We start from the raw sequence: 20,270 nt of genomic DNA, 5'->3' as shown, positions 1-20,270 counted from the left end.
TTCCAAAGATACTGTCTCCATTCTTACCTTCTGGATTGCCAGCGTCCTTTCTGCGGCCAGAGTTGGAGGGCATCAGGCTAGGCTGATGTTCAGGGGATTTGGTGGATTTGGTGGACATCATGAGCTGCTGACGGGCCAGACCTGGAGTGGCTGGAGTTCCACTGTGCTCCAGAGCTTTATTAAACTGAACTGCTGAGCAGAGGAGATCACAGTGAAAGACATGATGTGAGAAAACACTTTACATAAAGAATGATTCCTATATTCATATGCCATGGTATTTACATGGTACTTCAAGGAATACCATGGAATTACCTTTATACTTGTGTGCAAAAAACATAGTGAAACCATGGTATCATGGCCCAAAAACATTGTAAAATTAGTACTTAATTATATATCATGGCATCCATATTCATATACAGTACCATGTATTTACAGTACATGATACTCCAGGGTACTTCAGAGTATATCATGGTACAGTAATATCATCAAATTAGTGTCCAAAAAAAACTGTATTAGCAAGGTACCATGCTAAAAAAACCTACTTTGATATATCATGGTACTGAATGATTATTACAGTATATTCATACAGTATATCATGGTATTTGCATGTTACTACAATGTACCATACAATAGCAAACGAGACCATAGTATTACCATCAAGGCAGTGTCCAAAAACCATTTTACCATAATACCATGTCAAAAAATATTTTTTATATACCATGGCACTGATGAATGATTACCGTATTAATTTACCATGGTATATATGTACAAACTCCAGGGTACTTCAGAGAATACCATGGTACAGTTTTACCATTATGGTACTGTCCAAAAACATAGTATTACGATGGCATCATGACCAAAATTCATGGTAAAAACACAATACCTTGATATATCATGGCACCGAATGATTACTATGTTCATATACCATGGTACTTTACATGGTACTCCACAGAGTTCAAAGAATACTATGGTATTACTATCATGGTAGTGTCCAAAAACATAGTATTACCATTGCACCATGGCCAAAAATCACAGTAAAACCACAGTACCTTATATATATATCATGGTACCTAATGATAACATGGTATTTACATGATACTTCAAAGAATAGCATGGTATTACCATCATGGTAGTGTCCAAAAACACAATGGTTACTATGGTACCATAAAATGCCAAAAACATGGTAAAATCATAGTTCTTTCATATATACTATAGTACTGAATAATTACCATTTTCATTTGCCAAAATATTACCATGATCATCATCATCATAGTGTCCAAAAAGACAGTATTAATATGGTTCCATGGTACTTCTCTGCTTTTTTCAATGTGTTTGATTTTACGTGTCTCGAAGCTATGAAACGATTAATTATATAGGTAAACACAAGAGATATTTAGTGTGTCACACCCTCTCTGAGCTCGTGGCGTGTTTTCTGCAGGGCGTCTTCAAGTTCTGAGCATCGGGCTCTCTCCTTCTCCAGCGCTGCCTTCAGGTCACTGTACTGCAGGGGCACCGGGGTCACAGCGGGTACAGTGGGCACCTGCATCTGACCCTGGGCTGCCAGTGCTACCAGCATATCCTCGCGCCGTCGCCCGCTGAAGATGCCCTGCACCCAGAACACAAGACAGAGTGAATCGCTCAGGCTCATGCACCCTGCTGCAGATGTTCAGTATGCTGGGACTCTATCCTACTATTCGAAACAACCCCTAGATATTAGGTCTAATTAGGTGTCCCTTTCAACAAGTCACATATTATACAGAGACGGCTTTGACACATGTGGGCGTAGAATTCCTTCTATTCGAAGTATATGGATACATATGTGATTTCTGATTGGGTTACTCTTTACACGGTTAGTCTATGCTGTTATTTGGAAATGTATTGTTCTGCTCATAAATTTACATACCCCTTGCAGAATCTGCTAGATAAGAGGGATTGTAAAATTGCTTTTGTTTTTTATTTAATTCTGCCCAAATAACGCTATTTGACATAACAGATTTTACATATACAGTACTGTGCAAAAGTTTTAGGCACTTGTGAAAAAAGTTGCATAGTGAGGATGTCTTCAAAAATAATGACATAAATAGTTTTCATTTATCACTTAATGTCATACAAAGTCCAGTAAACATAAAAAAGCTAAATCAATATTCGGTGTGACCACCTTTGCCTTTAAAACAGCCCCAATTCTCCTAGATACACCTGGACACAGTTTTTCTTGGTTGTTGGCTGATAGGATGTGTCAAGCTTCTTGAAGAATTCATCACAGTTCTTCTATCTATTTAGACTGTCTCAATTGCTTCTGTCTCTTTATGTAATCTCAGACTGACACGATGTTCAGTGGGGGGCTCTGTGGGGGCCATGACATCTGTTGCAGGGCTCCCTGTTCTTCTATTCTAATCTTTTCTATTTGCAAAAGTAATGTTTGTGAGTCTTTATATTTCTATTGACACACTAAAGCTGAAAATATAAATAACCATCTTAAGACAAATGCTTTTGTGACTTACTGTATATTATATATATATACAGTATATTTCACGAGACAAAACAATAAATAAATAGCACAAATTATTCTGTTTAAATGTTTACCCTTGTTTTCTTAAAGGGATAGTTCACCCAAAAATGTAAATTCTGTTATCATTTATTCACCATCATATTGTTCCAAACTCGTGTGACTTTATTTCTTCCGTGGAACACAAAAGCAGATATCAGACAGAATGTGAGAAATTTCATTTCTTATTTTGTGTTATGGAATAAATATCTGTTATGCAGCTTTTTCAGGGCAGTACTAAAAAAAATCAAATTAAAAACAAAAATAGCATATTTATGATCACAGTGTTTTTTTAAATGCTAAACTTCTTTCTGCAAGGGGGTGTATAAACTTACGATCACAACTGAAGCTTCAGGGACACCTAATACGCAGCTCAACAGGCAGTTAGTCGGATTAGTTAGTTAATGAAGTGAATTTCCAGCGGATGACTCTGACCTTTTTCCTCTTAGAGGGGTGCTCTACCTTGGCCTGCAGGAAGTCGATGAGCTTTGTCTGCTGCGTGATGGTCCCCTCCATCTTGACTTTCTCATGAGAGTACGCTGCCTGAAAGGGGAGCCATACTGCTGTTAGAATACAGCTCTGACCATTATGGGTATGTTCAGAATAGAATAGTAGCGTACTGCCTACTGCACACTACATAGTATATACTATAAACTGCTTACTATTTAAAAGGACAAAAAACAATATGATGATCATTTTGATAACTCACAACAGAATACTAGCATACTACCTGGTGCATATTATGCAGTATATACTGTATACTGCAAACTATTTAAAAACTATATTGTATTGATAGCTCACTATGGAATATGTAGCATACTACCTACTGTATACTATACAGTATATACTGTACACTGCAAACAATTTAAAAAACTATGTGGTATTGATAACTCAGAATAGAATACTAGTGTACTACCTACTGGATAATATACAGTATATATTGTACACTGCATACTATTTAAAAAACTATGTGGTATTGATAACTCCCAGTAGAATATTAGCATACTACCTAGTGCATTCTACACACAATATTTACTGTATACAGCATACTACTTTAAAAACAATTTGTAGAATTGATAACTCACAATAGATTACTAGCGTGCTACATACTGCATACTATTCATTATATACTGTACACTGTGTACTATTTAAAAAACTATGTAGTATTGATAACTCACAATAGAATATTAGCATACTACTTTAAAAAACAACACGTAGAGTTGATAACTCAGAATAGAATCCTACCGTACTACCTACTGCATACTAAACAGTATATAGTGTTTACTGCATACTATTTAAAAAACTATGTAGCATTGATTACTCAAAATAGAGTACTATCATACCACCTAGTGCATTCTACACACAGTATATACTGTACACTGCATACTATTTAAAAACTATACTGTATAGTACTGATAGCTCACAACAGAACACTAGCATACTACCTTATGCATTCTACAAACAGGATATACTGTATACTGCATACTACTTAAAAAAACAATTTGTAGTATTGATTACTCAGAATAAAATACTAGCATACTATTTACTGCATACTAAACAGTATATGTTTTTTATTGCCTACTATTTTTTTAAACAGTATGCAGTATGCAACAATACATGTTTTAAACTTTAGTATTTTACATTTACATGAGCGAGAGCCATCAAGTTTTCTCAGAAATAAATACAGAACCTTTGTGGGTTTTTTTTAACAAAAGTAAAAATAACTTTTGGCAGTCCAATTACATTATGTCACAAATTAGATCTGAAGATCGTAATTGATACTGGCCATGTCTGGAATTCAATAATAGCATACTATGTGCTGCATACTGCATAGTATATCATGTAAATGCTTTCAAGTAAGTGTGGGTTTGAATATATGTGTGTACCTGTATGTTTTCTAGCTGGTACTCAAGGTCAGTTCGCTCTGTCTTCAGAAGGTCAGTCTGGTCCAGTGCGTCCTGAAGTCCTTGTGTCAGTCTGAAAATGTGACTCTTCTGAAGGTCCAGCTGCTGCTGTAGTTTTGCTTGCTAGGAGAAGAGTGACAGTATCCATACACTTAGCAGACTTAATTTAACATAATACACAAGGGACATTTTAACAGCTCTGTTTCAATGAAACGTAGCATTATTTCAAGGCAAATATCCCTAAAATGTATTATGCGTTTGACGCCACCTCAGCATTTCATGAACCACCTGTTCAGGGTGTTTCCCTGCCTTTGGCCCGAGGTAGCTGGGATAGGCTCCAGCACCCCTGCGACCTACATAGTAGCAGCTATAGAAAATGGATGGATGGATTTCATGAAATGAATGAGACTATAAAACATTCTTTATTCATATTTTTTCTTTTCCCTTGGCACTGTTTTCCTGCAAACTCCACTCATTGTGTAACACACTGTACCAAGATTGTACAGTTTGTTATTTCCCTAGATGATTCTGCTTGATTTTAACATCAGCAGCAAACTGATATTTGTGAAAGACTGATCAATAACATGACAAATAAAAACTCTGAGCTTTCATCCAACTCGTTATTCTGTTCACACGGATCAATTGTGGCATTTGTTGGCATGTTAGTAAAGTGAAGTTAGTAAAGTGATGTTAGCAAAGTGATGTTAGCAAAATGACTTTAGTTAAGGTAAGTTAGTAAAGTGACTTTAGTAAGTTAGTAAATTGTAGTAAATTGATGTTAGTTAAGGTTAAGCGACTTTAGTAAAGGGATGTTAGAAAGGTGATGTTAGCAAAGGGATGTTGGTAAAGTGACATTAGTAAAGTGACGTTAAGTCAGTGATGTTAGGAAAGTGATGTTAGTAAAATAATGTTAGTAAAGTGACGTTAGTAAAGTGAATTAAGTAAAGTGATGTTAGCGAAGTGACTGTAGTAAAGTGATGTTAGTACACTGATGTTAGTAAAGGGATGTTAGTAAAGTGACATTAGAATGTAATGTTAGGAAAGTGACGTTAGGTCAGTGATGTTAGTAAAGTGACGTTAATAAAGGGATGTTGGTAAAGTGACGTTAGTAAAGTGTTACTAGGAAAGTATTGTTAGGAATGTGACGTTAAATAAGTGATGTCAGTAAAGTGACGTTAGTAAAATAATGTTAGTAAAGTGATGCTAATAAAGTGAAGTGATGTTAGCGAAGTGACTTTAATAAATGGACGTTAGTAAAGTGACTGTAGTAAAGTGATGTTAGTAAATTGATGTTAGTAAAGAGAAGATAGTAAAGGGATGTTGGTAAAGTGACATTAGAAAGTAATGTTAGTAAAGTGACGTTAGTAAAGTGAAGTAAGTAAAGTGATGTTAGCGAAGTGACTTTAGTAAACGGACATTAGTAAAGTGACTGTAGTAAAGTGATGTTAGTAAATTGATGTTAGTAAAGAGAAGTTAGTATAGGGATGTTGGTAAAGTGACATTAGAAAGTAATGTTAGTAAAGTGACGTTAGTAAAGTGATGTAAGTAAAGTGATGTTAGCGAAATGACTTTAGTAACGGGCATTAGTAAAGTGACTGTAGTAAAGTGATGTTAGTAAATGTATGTTAGTTAAGGTTAAGTGACTTTAGTAAAGGGATGTTAGTAAGGTGACGTTAATAAAGAGATGTTGGTAAAGTGACGTTAGTAAAGTGACATTAGTAAAGTGATGTTAGGAAAGTGACGTTAAGACAGTGATGTTAGTAAAGTGATGTTAGTAAACTAATGTTAGTAAAGTGACATTAGTAAAGTGATGTAAGTAAAGTGATGTTAACAAAGTGACTTTAGTAAACGGACATTAGTAAAGTGACTGTAGTAAAGTGATGTTAATAAATTGATGTTAGTAAAGGGATGTTGGTAAAGTGACATTAGAAAGTAATGTTAGGAAAGTAACATTAGGTCAGTGATGTTAGTAAAGTGAGGTTAGTAAAATTATGTTAGTAAATTGATGTTAGTAAAGAGAAGTTAGTAAAGGAATGTTGGTAAAGTGACATTAGAAAGTAATGATAGGAAAGTGACGTTAAGTCAGTGATATTAGTAAAGTGATGTTATTAAAATAATGTTAGTAAAGTGACGTTAGTAAAGTGAAGTAAGTAAAGTGATGTTAGCGAAGTGACTTTAGTAAACGGACGTTAGTAAATTGACTGTAGTAAGTTGATGTTTGTAAATTGATGTTAGTAAAGAGAAGTTAGTAAAGGGATGTTGGTAAAGTGACATTAGAAAGTAATGTTAGGAAAGTGACATTAGGTCAGTGATGTTAGTAAAGAGAAGTTAGTAAAGGGATGTTGGTAAACTGACATTAGAAAGTAATGTTAGGAAAGTGACATTAGGTCAGTGATGTTTGGAATGTGAGGTTAGTAAAATGATGTTAGTAAACTGATGTTAGTAAAGAGAAGTTAGTAAAGGGATGTTGGTAAAGTGACATTAGAATGTAATGTTAGGAAAGTGACGTTAGTAAAGTGAAATAAGTAAAGTGATGCTAGCGAAATGACTTTAGTAAATGGATGTTAGTGAAGTGATGTTAGTAAATTGATGTTAATAAAGAGAAGTTAGTAAAGGAATGTTGGTAAAGTGACATTAGAAAGTAATGTTAGGAAAGTGACATTAGGACAGTGATGTTAGTAAAGTGAAGTAAGTGAAGTAAGTGAAGTGATGCTAGCGAAGTGACTTTAGTAAACAAACATTAGTAAAGTGACTGTAGTAAAATGATGTTAGTAATGTTAGTAAAGTTACCTTAGTAAAGTTTATAAAGTGTAGTAAAGTTATGCTAGTAAAGGTTTTAAACTTACTGTAAGTGACTTTAGTGGAGGGGTGTTAGTAAAATGTCATTAAGAAAGTGATGTTAGTAGAGTGACGTTAGGAAAGTGATGTTAGTAAGGTGAGGTTAGGAAAGTGATGTTAGTAAAGTGAGGTTAGGAAAGTGATGTTAGTAAAGTGAGGTTAGTAAAATTATGTTAGTAAAGTGAAGTGAAGTGATGCTAGCGAAGTGACTTTGGTAAACAAACGTTAGTAAAGTGACTGTAGTAAAGTGATGTTAGTAAAGTTAGTAAAGTTATCTTAGTAAAGTTTATAAAGTGTAGTAAATTTATGTTAGTAAAGGTTAAGTTACTGTAAGTGACATTAGTAGAGGGGTGTTAGTAAAATGACGTTAGGAAAGTGATGTTAGTAGAGTGACGTTAGTTAAGTGATGTTAGTAAATAGAAATTAGCAAAGTAACGTTAATAAAATTCCCTTAGTAAATTTTATAAAGTGTAGCAAAGTTATGTTAGTAAAGGTTAAGATAAGTGACTTTAGTAAAGGGGTATTAGTAAATTGACGTTAAGAAAGCGATGTTAGTAAAGTGACGTTAAGTCAGTGATGTTAGTAAAATGACGTCAGTAAAGTGACATTAGGAAAGTAATGTTAGGAAAGTGATGTTAAGTCAGTGATGTTAGTAAAGTGACATTTTTAAAATAATGTTAGTAAAGTGACATTAGTAAAGTGAAGTAAGTAAAGTGATGTTAGCGAAGTGACTATTAAACGGACTTTAGTAAATTGACTGTAGTAAAGTGATGTTAGTAAATTGATGTTAGTAAAGGGATGTTGGTAAAGTGACATTAGAAAGTAATGTTAGTAAAGTGACATTAGTAAAGTGTAGTGATAATAGCAAAGTGACTGTAGTAAAGTGATGTTAGTAAAGTGATGTTAGTAAAGTGATGTTAGAAAAGTGATGTTAGAAAAGTGACTTTAGTAAACGGATGTTAGTAAAGTGACTGTAGTAAAGTGATGTTGGTAAAGTGACATTAGAAAGTAATGTTAGCAAAGTGACGTTAGGTCAGTGATGTTAGTTATGTGAGGTTAGAAATATGATGTTAGTAAAGTGACATTAGGAAAGTAATGTTAGGAAAGTGATGTTAAGTCAGTGATGTTAGTAGTGATGTTTTTAAAATAATGTTAGTAAAGTGACATTAGTAAATTGAAGTAAGTGATGTTAGCGAAGTGACTATTAAACGAACGTTAGTAAATTGACTGTAGTAAAGTGATGTTAGTAAATTGATGTTAGTAAAGGGATGTTGGTAAAGTGACATTAGAAAGTTATGTTAGTAAAGTGATGTTAGTAAATTGATGTTAGTAAATTGATGTTAGTAAAGGGATGTTGGTAAAGTGACATTAGAAAGTAATGTTAGTAAAGTGACATTAGTAAAGTGAAGTGATAATAGCAAAGTGACTGTAGTAAAGTGATGTTAGTAAAGTGATGTTAGAAAAGTGATGTTAGAAAAGTGACTTTAGTAAACGGATGTTAGTAAAGTGACTGTAGTAAAGTGATGTTGGTAAAGTGACATTAGAAAGTAATGTTAGCAAAGTGACGTTAGGTCAGTGATGTTATGTGAGGTTAGAAAAATGATGTTAGTAAAGTGACGTTAGTGGAGTTAAGTAAACTGATGTTAGCGAAGTGACTTTAGTAAACAAACGTTAGTAAAGTGACTGTAGTAAAGTGATGTTAGTAAAGTTACGTTAGTAAAGGTTATGTTACTGTAAGTGACTACAGTAGAGGGGTGTTAGTAAAATAACATTAAGAAAGTGATGTTAGTAATGTGACGTTAGGAAAGTGATGTTAGTAGTGTGACATAAGTTAAGCAATGTTAGTAAATAGAAATTAGCAAGTAATGTTAGTAAAGTTACCTTAGTAAATTGTATAAAGTGTAGTAAAGTTACATTAGTAAAGGTTAAGTGACTTTAGTAAAGGGGTGTTGATGATGTTAAGAAAGTGATGTTAGTAAAGTGATGTTAGTAGAGTGATGTTAGTAGAGTGATGTTAGAAAGCGACGCTAATTATGGAATGTTAATAAAGTGATGTTAGTAAAGTGATGTTAGTAAAGTGATGTTAGTAGAGTGATGTTAGAAAGCGACGCTAATTATGGAATGTTAATAAAGTGATGTTAGTAAGGTGACGTTAATAAAGGGATGTTAGAAAAGTGATGTTAGTAAAATAATGTTAGTAAAATAACATTACATTTATTTACATTTTCATTTATTCATTTGGCAGACGCTTTTATCCAAAACATTAGTAAAGTGAAGTTATTAAAGTGTTGCAAGTAAAGAAATGTTAGTAAAGCGATGTTAGTAAAGTGACGTCCGTAAAGTGATGTTAGCAAAGTGAATTTAGTTAACAGATGTCAGTAAAAGGACTGTATAAAGTGAGGTTATTAAAGTGGCATTAGTAAAGTGATGTTAGTAAAGTAACCTTTGTAAAGTTAGTAAAGTGTTGTAAAGTGGGGTTAGTAAAGTGAGGTTTGTAAAGGGACTTTAGTAAAGTGAAGTAAAAAAGTGACTTTAGTAAAGTGATATTAGTAAAGTGACACAAGTAAAGTGACCTTGGTAAAGTTTTTAAAGATAGTAATGTGTAATGAAGTGATATTATTAAAGTTACGTTAGTAGAGCGGTGTTAGTAAAGAGAAGTAAAGTGATGTAAGAAAAGTGACCTTAGTAAAGTTATTAAAGTTAGTAAAGAGCAATAAAGTGACATTAGTAAAGCGATGTTAGTAAAGAGAAGACAGTAAAGTGACATTAGTTAATAATGTTAGAAAAACAACGTTAGTAAATTGACATTAGTAAAGTCAAATACCTCATCCATGAGTCTTTGTTTGAGTTCTCTCTCTGTCTCCAGCTTCTGTTGCAGACTGCGAGCGTTCATTTCCAGCATAGCGTGTTTCTTCTCCAGATCACTCAGCTGAGAAACACAGTGAGTAGTTAGTTGTTAAGCAAACTTTTATACAACGCATCATACAGTTCACTTATTACTGGGACAGTCCCACTGTAGTAACCTGAGGTTAAACATCATGATCAAAGACATAATGCTGGTAGTTCATAAATTGTTCCTTGTGGAGATCAAACCAACAACCTTTTGGTTATCAACTCTGAGCTTTAGCCATTATGCCACACCAGCCCAGAGTATGAACAAATGCTAACCAGAGAACAGACACATATGCATGCACACTTACTGTATCAGAGAGGCCCTCAGCTTTGAGTTTCTGGTCTTTCAGAGCCTGTTGCAGCACCAGAATCTCAGCTTTGTGTTCTTTCACAGCCAGTTCAATTGATTGACGAGACTCGGAATTACGCTGCTCTGCACGGAGTCTGGAGAAACAGAGAGAAACTTAAACCAAACATTTAAGATTTCACTTAACAAATGAAACACTACTCTTTCTAAGTTCCTGTGAGGGGTCACAGGGACCCACGTAATCTCAGTTGCTCAATATAACTGCTAAGCCACGGCTCTAACATTGTCCACTTGCTTTCCAGTTTTTACACTACCGTTGTCAGCTTTATATGTGTAAATGTGTGTGTGCATGTTGTACCTGTTCTGTTTTTCACTGTCCAGTTGTCTCTGTATGTCTCGAACTCTTCTCTCTGCCTCATTCTTCTCCTCATCCAAAGAAGTTCTCCAGCTCTCCCACTGTCTCTCTTTCTCCAGCAGCTCATCATTCAGTGTCTCCAGCTCCAGCACCTGCTCCTCCAGCATCGTACATGTCGTCTTCAGTGTCTCAATGTTCTGCACACATAAACATCATTCTCAACTCTTAAAAAGTCCATATTCTACAATTTTGTAACATACGAAGTCTACTTATAAAGTTAGTCAAGGTTTCTTGCACCAAAAACTTAGTTTTTCAGGACCATTCTCCACTCGTACAGCTAAACAGACTGTTATTGTTACTGTAACTTTAAGACTTAAATATGTAAATGACCCTGTAAAGCCTAACATATGAAAGAAATGTCAGAAAATTCACATTTTTTACATTAAACTGTATTTAGTACCATCAGACAAACTATTAAAAAAATCTTTAAAAAAAATGCAAATGTTTTTTTGTTTTTTTTTATGTATCATACTTGATATATTATGCTTTAAAGGTCATTATCCTCCTGAGGCCCAGCAATTAATTTTTGTGTACGACATTTTTTTATTTAAGTTTTTATTAGCCCATACATGCTACATTGGTAAATCTTGGGGTATAGTCAGAGGACTCCCTGGGCTTTTCAGGGATACCAAATATTTGAGAGTTTGGCCTCTCCTTGGTCTGTAAATATTACCTAATAATATTTGCACTAAAAAATATATGACACTGTCTTTTCCAAACCCTAAAAACTCAATGGAAGCCTCAAATCACAGGTCTAATGTTCTAGTTATAATTTAAAGGGTGATATCGCTCTACTTTGTGTTTTATCAATAATTTTCTTAGACAGTGTCAAGTGAATTTTCTAAAAAGCTCCTTCAAAAGTCTGCCAGATAACAACATTCATTCAATTCCTTTACAGTATACATTAAGCACATCAAATACAATATGAATAAAATATAATTTTCTCAATAAACAATTTTTATCAAATGTATTTCATGCACCAAACACTATATTGACATTTAAAAAGCAAAACTGTAAAACTTTTTTTTTTTTTTTTTTTTTTTGTGGTGGGCATGAATGTAATGTAATGGTGATTGACAGATATTCCTCAAAAGCCTGTTGTATCATATTTGATATATGGATTTCAAAGGGGGGTTTTCAATAAAATAATGTTCAAAATTTTAACCAAGCACAAGTTGCATATATTCAGCTAATACTCATTTTAAAATATCATTGACAATATAATCATTACTGTCACTTTTACTTTATTAACATGATCTGTCATTTATCCCAACATAAGTCACATTTCGCGCAAGTCCGCCACCATTTTAAATAGATCGATATAAACATTGAAACTAATTTTTTCACAAATAACCACTAGATGGTGCCATAAACCTGTGAAACTTACATACCATAGGTTGTTTGGCTCTTCAGCTTGAACAAAGATACACATGGCTTTATAGGTTATATGATTAATCTCAGTGTACTGATAGTGTTCATACTAGTGTTCATCATATGGCTAAAAAAATACATGCGACTCTAATTTCAAAGGCGCAAAAAATCCTGTTGCCAATTATATAATCCCTTTAATAGCATATTAATTATTTATTAAAAACAAATTGCAAGATTGTGTCAAGATTCTAAATAATAATAAAAAAAAACAAAAACATATTTTCATACATTTTTTGTTTTTTGTTGTTTTATTTGAAAGAAAACCACTAACCCGTTTTTAATCCAAATAATGCATAAAATAGGCTTGCCACACTATTTGACCAATTAATTTCCATGCCTTTTACAGTGGTTAATGATTACTGGATAAATATTTTTACAAATTTCTAGCCAATTAAATATTTTATAGCGAAGTATAACTGATTTATTTTCTTTTTAAGACTTTCTTTTTAAGACTTTTTAAGATTTGATTAATTTTAATGTTTTTCCAGGCCCGGAAATGTAAATCTGCCTGATTTTTCCAGGTTTTCCATGACCATGGGAACCCTAATGACATTAAACACATCATTGAGCCCGTTTACATGCACACAAATATGCTGATTACTCTCAAAATCAGCTTATATAAAAAATCTGACAAGGCAAGAAATCCGCATTTACATCACATTTGAAATAATTGTGTTATTCTCTACATTTGACGTCAAACTGTGACGAGGCATGCGCTCAACACGTGCGCACATTGGATGAGCCGGTAAGAACACTGTGTGTTTACATGCCACGCGAAATTGGCGTAAAGGGCAAAAACCTACCCGTGTCGATCGGGTTATTCATAAGCTGTTTATGGCCTTTACGCTGATAAAGGAACGCAGTTTATTGCGTTTACATGACCGCACGCGTTGTTGGCTTATTAAGCATAATCGGTGTAAGAACGTGCATGTAAACGCGCTCAGTGATAACTTATTGATTATACAGTATCTGCTTCAAACCAGTACTATCAGTACTAAAGCAGCAAACAGAATGCTGAAATAAAGGGCCGTTCACACAGGACATCTGTGTTGCATTTTAATTGATTTAATTTAATTGAAACAATTCAACTTTTAAAAATACATGTGAAAACACCTGTTTTTTCCCATTTTGCTGTGGACCTTCTGGCATTTTAAATATAAGAACATGTGTAACCTATCCTGGTCAACCCACGCTAAGCGTGATTCGAACCAGGGACTTCGTCATGGGAGGCGGGCGTGCTAACGATGAGGATAAAGCCCCTAGTGTCAGTCACTAGTGCGCCTCTTGAGGCCAGGGCAATAAGGTTCCACCGGCTGGCTACCGTTACACATGCATGGTGTGAACGGCTCGTAATGCTGGAATTATTTCAATATAAGTGTGAAAGGAAGCCACAGATTTATCTTTTTGACCTTCATTAACAGGTCCAGATTAAGAGTCACTGCCAATCAGAATTCATTTTAAAGAGTAGGCAGGGGCCTCGGGGGGCTCTTGCATCTGGCAGATGTGTGTTTGAAAGTGTACTTCAGTGGCAGGACTGAATATCACCACATTTCAGAAAAAGAGCGAGTCTCCAAATATAGCCTGTGTGCTTTTGCCCCTGTGAAGTCCAACGCTGGCAGGGCAGAGGGTAGCTGAGAGTGAATATGACACATATTTGCCTCCTACCAGCATCTATGATTACCATTCGATGCTGTTATACAACAACAAGGACTGAATACATCACACACTGCATCCCACACACATAAATCACCGCACACGCACACACACACACACACACCTCCTGCCTTGCTGCTCCACTATCACTGAAAACAATAAAACCTGTGAGCATCATTTTCCACTTTATTAACAGCTTTGTTTTGGCACCGAGGAGGAAAGCTGTAATTTTTGTGTTATTTGTTGTGTCATCAAATTTCAAACCATAAAGTGTGAAAATTCTTAAAGAGGTAACAAATAAAACCCATCCAGTCATGGTGAGGTAATGAGGAGAAAGTAGTGTAAATCACATTATTCCTAAACACCAAAAGAACTCAATCTGGTCTCACAGAATCACCTTACTTTACCTACATTGTTGCAAAATGATTTTTACGTGTCTCGTTGTACGTATCACAGTTTCCTAGAGGCGCTACAACAACAATGACTTTTATTTCCTTTCACACAAATCTCGAGTAAAACGGCAGATTATCAGTTCATAAACACTTACTTTTCACCCTGTTCCTCACACAGTACTATCTTATGACATCTAAACACTTTTACTATAGCACTTGACTTAACATTTGCATTACATAACCAGCTAAATTTACAAGCTTGTTCAAGCATAATCAAATTGTGCGGTAGCTCAACTGATAGAGCGTTGCACTTGTGATGTAAAAGACCGGGTACGAGTCCTGAAGAGCACATGAGTTAACACATGAGCTGAAAGTGTTGTAGAAGCACCACAAAATGACATGGTTGTGTTTTTCATCTCACATTTGCTTTTTCTGACACTATCAGTTATGTTTAGGTTTAAGGTTTAGGATAGGGAGGTCAGTTTTGTTGATTTAAAACTCGATAGAGCATTAACTTTAAAAACCTCATCTGTTTGGGAGAACATTTAACTCACTTTTAGCACCAAACAGTGGACATTTCATCTCAGAACTGCCACGATACATAATGCACGTAATATTATTTAGCAAAAATTACGCCACGGTCATGTAATTTTCATGAGATCAGGCTGAATGCAATAATGACAAAAGTAAAATGCAGCAAAGTCTGTCAAACCTTGTGCTGTTCAACATGCCCCCCCCCCCCCCCCCCCCAATAATCAGATATGGCTAAATTGTCCCTTTAAATGTACTTTTACTCACTCATTTACTCACCATTATGTTGTTCAAAACCCATATGCTGTTACTTTTTCTTGGAACATAAAAATAGATATTTTAAGCATCTCTTTTCCATAGAATAACAGTTTATAGTGAGCAGGTGCTGTTGAGCTTCAAAAAGGACAAATCCTATAAAGCACTATTAAAGGTTCAGTATAAAGACATCATAATAGTAGTCCATATGACTTCTGCACTTTATTCCAAGCTTTCTGGCGCCATAGAAAAACTTAGTGTTGTAAGGACTACTTTTATGGTTTTTTAATGATGATTTTTCTCCCCTGTTTGGACCTTGACAGCAGTGGTCAATATGAACCGTTTTTGTATGGAAAAGAGCAGCGTTAGGATTCTTGAAGAAAAGATTGTGTTGGGGGACAACTTGAGGACAGTAAATCATTTTGTGTATTTTCTTTTTGCTAGCCAGCTGATGTCATGCCATTTTACAGATGCATCAGTGATGAAAAGAAATTCGAATTATATTAGTCTTTTCTTTGAGACAGCACAAAAAAGAAAGAAAAGATGACTGAAACAGGCGTATTGCTAGCAATGCAGACAGTGTTTGTCTTGAACTGTGTGAACTTAAAAATACATATCATTTAAAATTTTGGTCACATTAAAAAAATTGTAACGCATTTAAAGCCTTTATTCAGAAAATGACTGCATTTACAGCTTTTACTATTTTAAAGGACAGAGGACACCCGTGACCCCCCATCCCCAAAATGGTTTGGTCCCCCCCCTCCTTACAAAACAAATCTGAAATGAATGAATGAATCAAACAGTTAAGATCAGACTGGAATGATCAAGGATCTTGTTAAAAATAAACTTCAGCTGCTTGTTTCTAACGATGGGATTCTTCAGAAGGATCTGAAGAGCGGAAGGTGCTACATACAGCCATTTTTATTAGTTCTTCTGCTGTTTAGGGATAACAGTATTCATCGTACTCTGACGTCAGAAAGTTTGCTGAAGTTCAGAAAGAGTTGTTTGTGGAGATTAGTTCCACTAAATGCTCTCTTTTGAGTTTTAAAAGATACAGGATGTTTTCGAAGTACAGTGAACTCTCAAAAGTTTGAAATGGTTTTCAAAAGTTTTCTGTGGCTTTTTTATTTATTTATTTTTCTCATGAAAATACCCCTAATGTGTGAAAATTCTCAATTGTTATATGACTGTGATGTGCATTTATCTGTCGACAGCCATTTTCTGGATGTTAATGTCTGAGAAACGTCCTCTTAGAATGAACAGGGTCTGTTTAATGGTGCTCATTACCAGCGGTGAGCTCTTAAATTCAGCCCACACCACAACATGTGTCTGTGACTCATACACTGGCTGATGGGAGATTTGTGTGTGACTGTGTTTGTGTGTATATTGTGTGGTGGTGGTGGTGGGGGGCTTGACTTCAGTGTGGCATATGCATGTTATGACTGAGATCAGGTCTTTTGGACTACGATGTGACCCGTGACAAATGGGTTTGAATCTACTCTGCACAGATTCAGAGAACAGAGACTATTTTATAATTCAAATTTGGCTGGACAAGTCATTTTTTTCCAGTTAAAGTGTTGCCGTAGTTCCTGCACGTTGGCTTTGTAGGGTAGAAATGTCCTTACAAGGTTAGTAAAACCTCAAATCACCTACATTGTGGGGAGCCGCCATCGGTGCAAGGAAAACTGCTTAAAGGGATAGTGCACCCAAAAATGAAAATTCTCTCATCATTTACTCACCCTCATGCTATCCCAGATGTGTATGACTTTCTATATTCAGCAGGACACAGAAAGAAATTTCAGCTCTGTAGGTCCTTACAATGCAAATGAATGGTGATCAGACCTTAGTAGCTCAAAAAATCACATAAAGGAAGCATAAAAGTAATCTATATGATTCCAGTGGTTAAATCTATATCTTCAGAAGCGATATGATATATGTCCTTTTTTTACTCTGAATCTCCACTTTCACTTTCTGAAAGTGAAACTAAACAGGCACTGCATGTGGCTTTCAGATGTAAAAGTGAAAGTGGAGATTTACAGTAAAAAAAGGACTTACATTTTTATCTGTTTCTCGCCCACATCTATCATATCGCTTCTTAAGATTTAGATTTAACCACTGGAATCATACGGATTACTTTTATGTTTCCTTTATGTGATTTTTGGAGCTACAAAGGTCTGATCACCATTTACTTGCATTGTATGGACCTACAAATGGAGATATTCTTCTAAAAATCTTCATTTGTGCTCTGCTGAAGAAAGAAAGTCATGCACATCTCGGATGGCATGAGGGTGAGTATTTTTGGGTGAACTGTCCCTTTAATGAAAAACTGACAAGCAAGATTTACTTATTTTTATACAGCGAGGTTTTGCACACAGTTTAAGTAAATTTAAATGGCATAAAATTTGTAAAAATCTACTTAACTTAGTAAGAAAAATTTAACAAACATTTTATTTAATAAAGTAACTTTTACTTACAAATCTGATGTACATGGCAAATCTGATGTATCACATGACATATATAAACCTTCCAAAGGGAAGCATAATGCATGCTATGAAGTCTATTAGACAATGTCACCATGCAATCCTGGCTTTAGAAACAATACTTAGTGCACGAAACATGATGACGGTAACAATCAGCAGAATTTTTGTGTCATAAACAGATCATTTTGAGTGGAAAGTGAACTTCAGACTTCTTAAAACAATAAGATACCAAATGTAACAGCAAATTCAGCAAAAAAAAAAAAAAAAAAAAAAACAGTGTATAGAAATGTAAAAACAGTGAAACCATGCAAGCTCATTAATTATTCACCAGCTTTGAAAAGTTAAGGTAAATTTACGTATTTGATTTACCTGTGAAATGTACTCAAATTAGCAAATAAATATGACAATGTTTTCTACTTTAGAATTGATACATGACACATTGTAATGATGCACAAATATAGTTGACCATGTCAGTAATTAATTTTAGATGTCCCCACAACCTGAACACTTCATAAATGGGCCAAATTGAGTTCTGCTTTAAATTTACTGAGATTAACAAGCAAATCCCATTATCTTCACAGAAAAAAACATTGTGTGCTTTCAGTACCTGTTTCTGGTTATTGAGGTGCATCTCTCGGTCGGCCACCTCTCTGCGCAGACGCTCCAGGTCCTGTTTGAGTTGCAGTCGCTCCTCATTCTCATCCGTGGCCTCGTCCAGTTGTTTAGACAGGTAGAAGTTCTGCCGGTTCAGCTCGCTGTTTTCCTGCGTCAGCTGCGTCAACTGCTCCTCTAGATCTGTGATCACCTGATGCAGGTGAAAGAGACACAAATGACATACAGTACAAAACATGATCACCCTTACAAAGAGTACTGAGACTGTACCAGAAGTATAAGAAGATAACAGCATGGCACTTTGATATAAATGCCATGTAAAATTCAAGCACAATTAAAGAATACCATGGTACATCTTTTTCACAGGAAAAAAAACTTGAGAAGCCTTAAGCAAGAAGCCTAAGAAGAGTCTCATTTTGCTCTCCATTTAATCTCACCGCTGTATGGGAGTAAACAACTGTAAACAATTGTATACCCCGTGAGATAAATTGTTTTTAGATAGGCTAGAAAATAAAAGTAGCTATGTTTATGTTTAGGGATTCAATCCTTTTGAGTTTGGAGATATTGTCTTAAAGATTATAGAGTGAAATCGCACAAAGCAGGATGCAGAATTACTTTAAACTTTATCAATTATGATAACTGAGACTATGCTTCGACTAAAACCTTTTTTTAGACGTGTTTTCTCATATCACACATTTCCAATGCTCCTGAAAGCTTCCAAATGAACAACATCAGAGACGCATTACTGTATGAAATTGCAGTGCTGGTCAAGTGTGTTGGCGTGCCAAACACTCTCGTGGTGTGGAGTTTCTGTGCTCATTATTTTTGTCGCACAGCGACACACACACACATTGACCCACTTTAACTACTGACCAAAAAAAACAACAAAAAACACTTCATTTCACCCATTACTTGTTTGCTTTGCCTTTGTTTACATTGTTTTTCCACTTCACCAACTGTATCAATAATGTATCTGTACACCTGTCTTTAAACATTTTGGGAGAATTTTTTCTTCTTCTGAAGCACACCAAAATGTTTAATTTGTAATATTACTTTAGTACGAATATGCTTAATATATATATATATATTCACAACCTATGTGGAGACTTGTTGCTTTGAGCACAAATGCATCATGGACACGTTATTTCACCCATCTGCACTGTTTTTAATTGTAGGTGTATGTAAACAAAGGACGTCTTTGATGATGGACGTCTTTGACCATTTCGGCGATGTGCACCTCAGTGCGCCTTCAGTATGTGTGTGCGTCATTTCACTGTGCTTTGGTCTTTGATGTGTTTGTTTTTTTGGCTTATGTCAGCGTTGATTTTTTGTGAACCGCCATAATATGATTCAAGCTTTGCAAAGGAACTGTTATTGAAGGATGGGGCAGTTAAAAACACTTCAAAAACGTAAGTAAACCGTTTCATTCATGTATATTTCAAATGTCATGACTGTCTGATAGTTTATGGTGCTGAGTGACAACAGTTGTGCTTGAGATGAACAGTTTAATATATTCAGATGCAATGTGTTGGATGTGTAAACCCTGCAGTTTTGTTTTATAATGTTGAGGTTCATTCTCTTCCGATTGAGTTTGCTGTATTTGAGGGGCTGCATGATGTTAGCCAGTCAAAACAGTGGGCATTTATGTTGAAGGAGGCGCTTAGGCCAGAACCAAGCGTTTCAGACAGAGAGCCAAAAACAGCGTGGAAAATGATCATATATTACTAAATTGTGACGGTGCAAAAAATCTTTTATAACATTATCATTGGACCTCAGGGAAGATAATAAAATTATTTTAAAAAATAGCACTTCATGACCATCTACTTCTTGTCCAGTCACTTGTCATAACTAGACTGGACTACTGTAACGCTCTCATTGCAGGCGTCCCTGCATGTGCAATTAGACCCCTGCAAATGATCCAGAATGCAGCAGCACGTCTGGTCTTTAATGAACCAAAGAGAGTGCATGTTACACCACTCCTTGTCTCTCTCCACTGGCTGCCGGTTGATGCACGT

The 20,270-nt window shown here is 35.2% G+C and overlaps 1 protein-coding gene across 7 annotated transcripts in view; it reads right to left on the bottom strand.

Annotated features, from left to right (window-relative positions):
- Positions 1-20,270, bottom strand: part of LOC127414519 (citron Rho-interacting kinase-like) — a 93,680-nt gene that overhangs the window by 38,101 nt on the left and 35,309 nt on the right. For 4 of the 7 annotated variants that reach the window (XM_051652587.1, XM_051652588.1, XM_051652589.1 and 1 more), the window contains exons 16-23: positions 18,251-18,448; positions 10,845-11,038; positions 10,488-10,623; positions 10,112-10,216; positions 4,432-4,572; positions 2,981-3,088; positions 1,408-1,606; positions 28-192 (exon numbers count right to left, since the gene is read on the bottom strand). In XM_051652587.1, coding sequence (XP_051508547.1) covers positions 28-192; positions 1,408-1,606; positions 2,981-3,088; positions 4,432-4,572; positions 10,112-10,216; positions 10,488-10,623; positions 10,845-11,038; positions 18,251-18,448 — 1,246 coding nt within the window. The remainder of the gene's footprint in view (positions 1-27; positions 193-1,407; positions 1,607-2,980; positions 3,089-4,431; positions 4,573-10,111; positions 10,217-10,487; positions 10,624-10,844; positions 11,039-18,250; positions 18,449-20,270) is intronic. The other 3 variants (XM_051652585.1, XM_051652586.1, XM_051652591.1) reach the window with 2 other exon arrangements.

This window comes from Myxocyprinus asiaticus, chromosome 24 (assembly GCF_019703515.2).
Source record: "Myxocyprinus asiaticus isolate MX2 ecotype Aquarium Trade chromosome 24, UBuf_Myxa_2, whole genome shotgun sequence".
Lineage (NCBI taxonomy): Eukaryota > Metazoa > Chordata > Actinopteri > Cypriniformes > Catostomidae > Myxocyprinus > Myxocyprinus asiaticus.
This window is presented reverse-complemented; position numbering and strand designations above follow the sequence as displayed.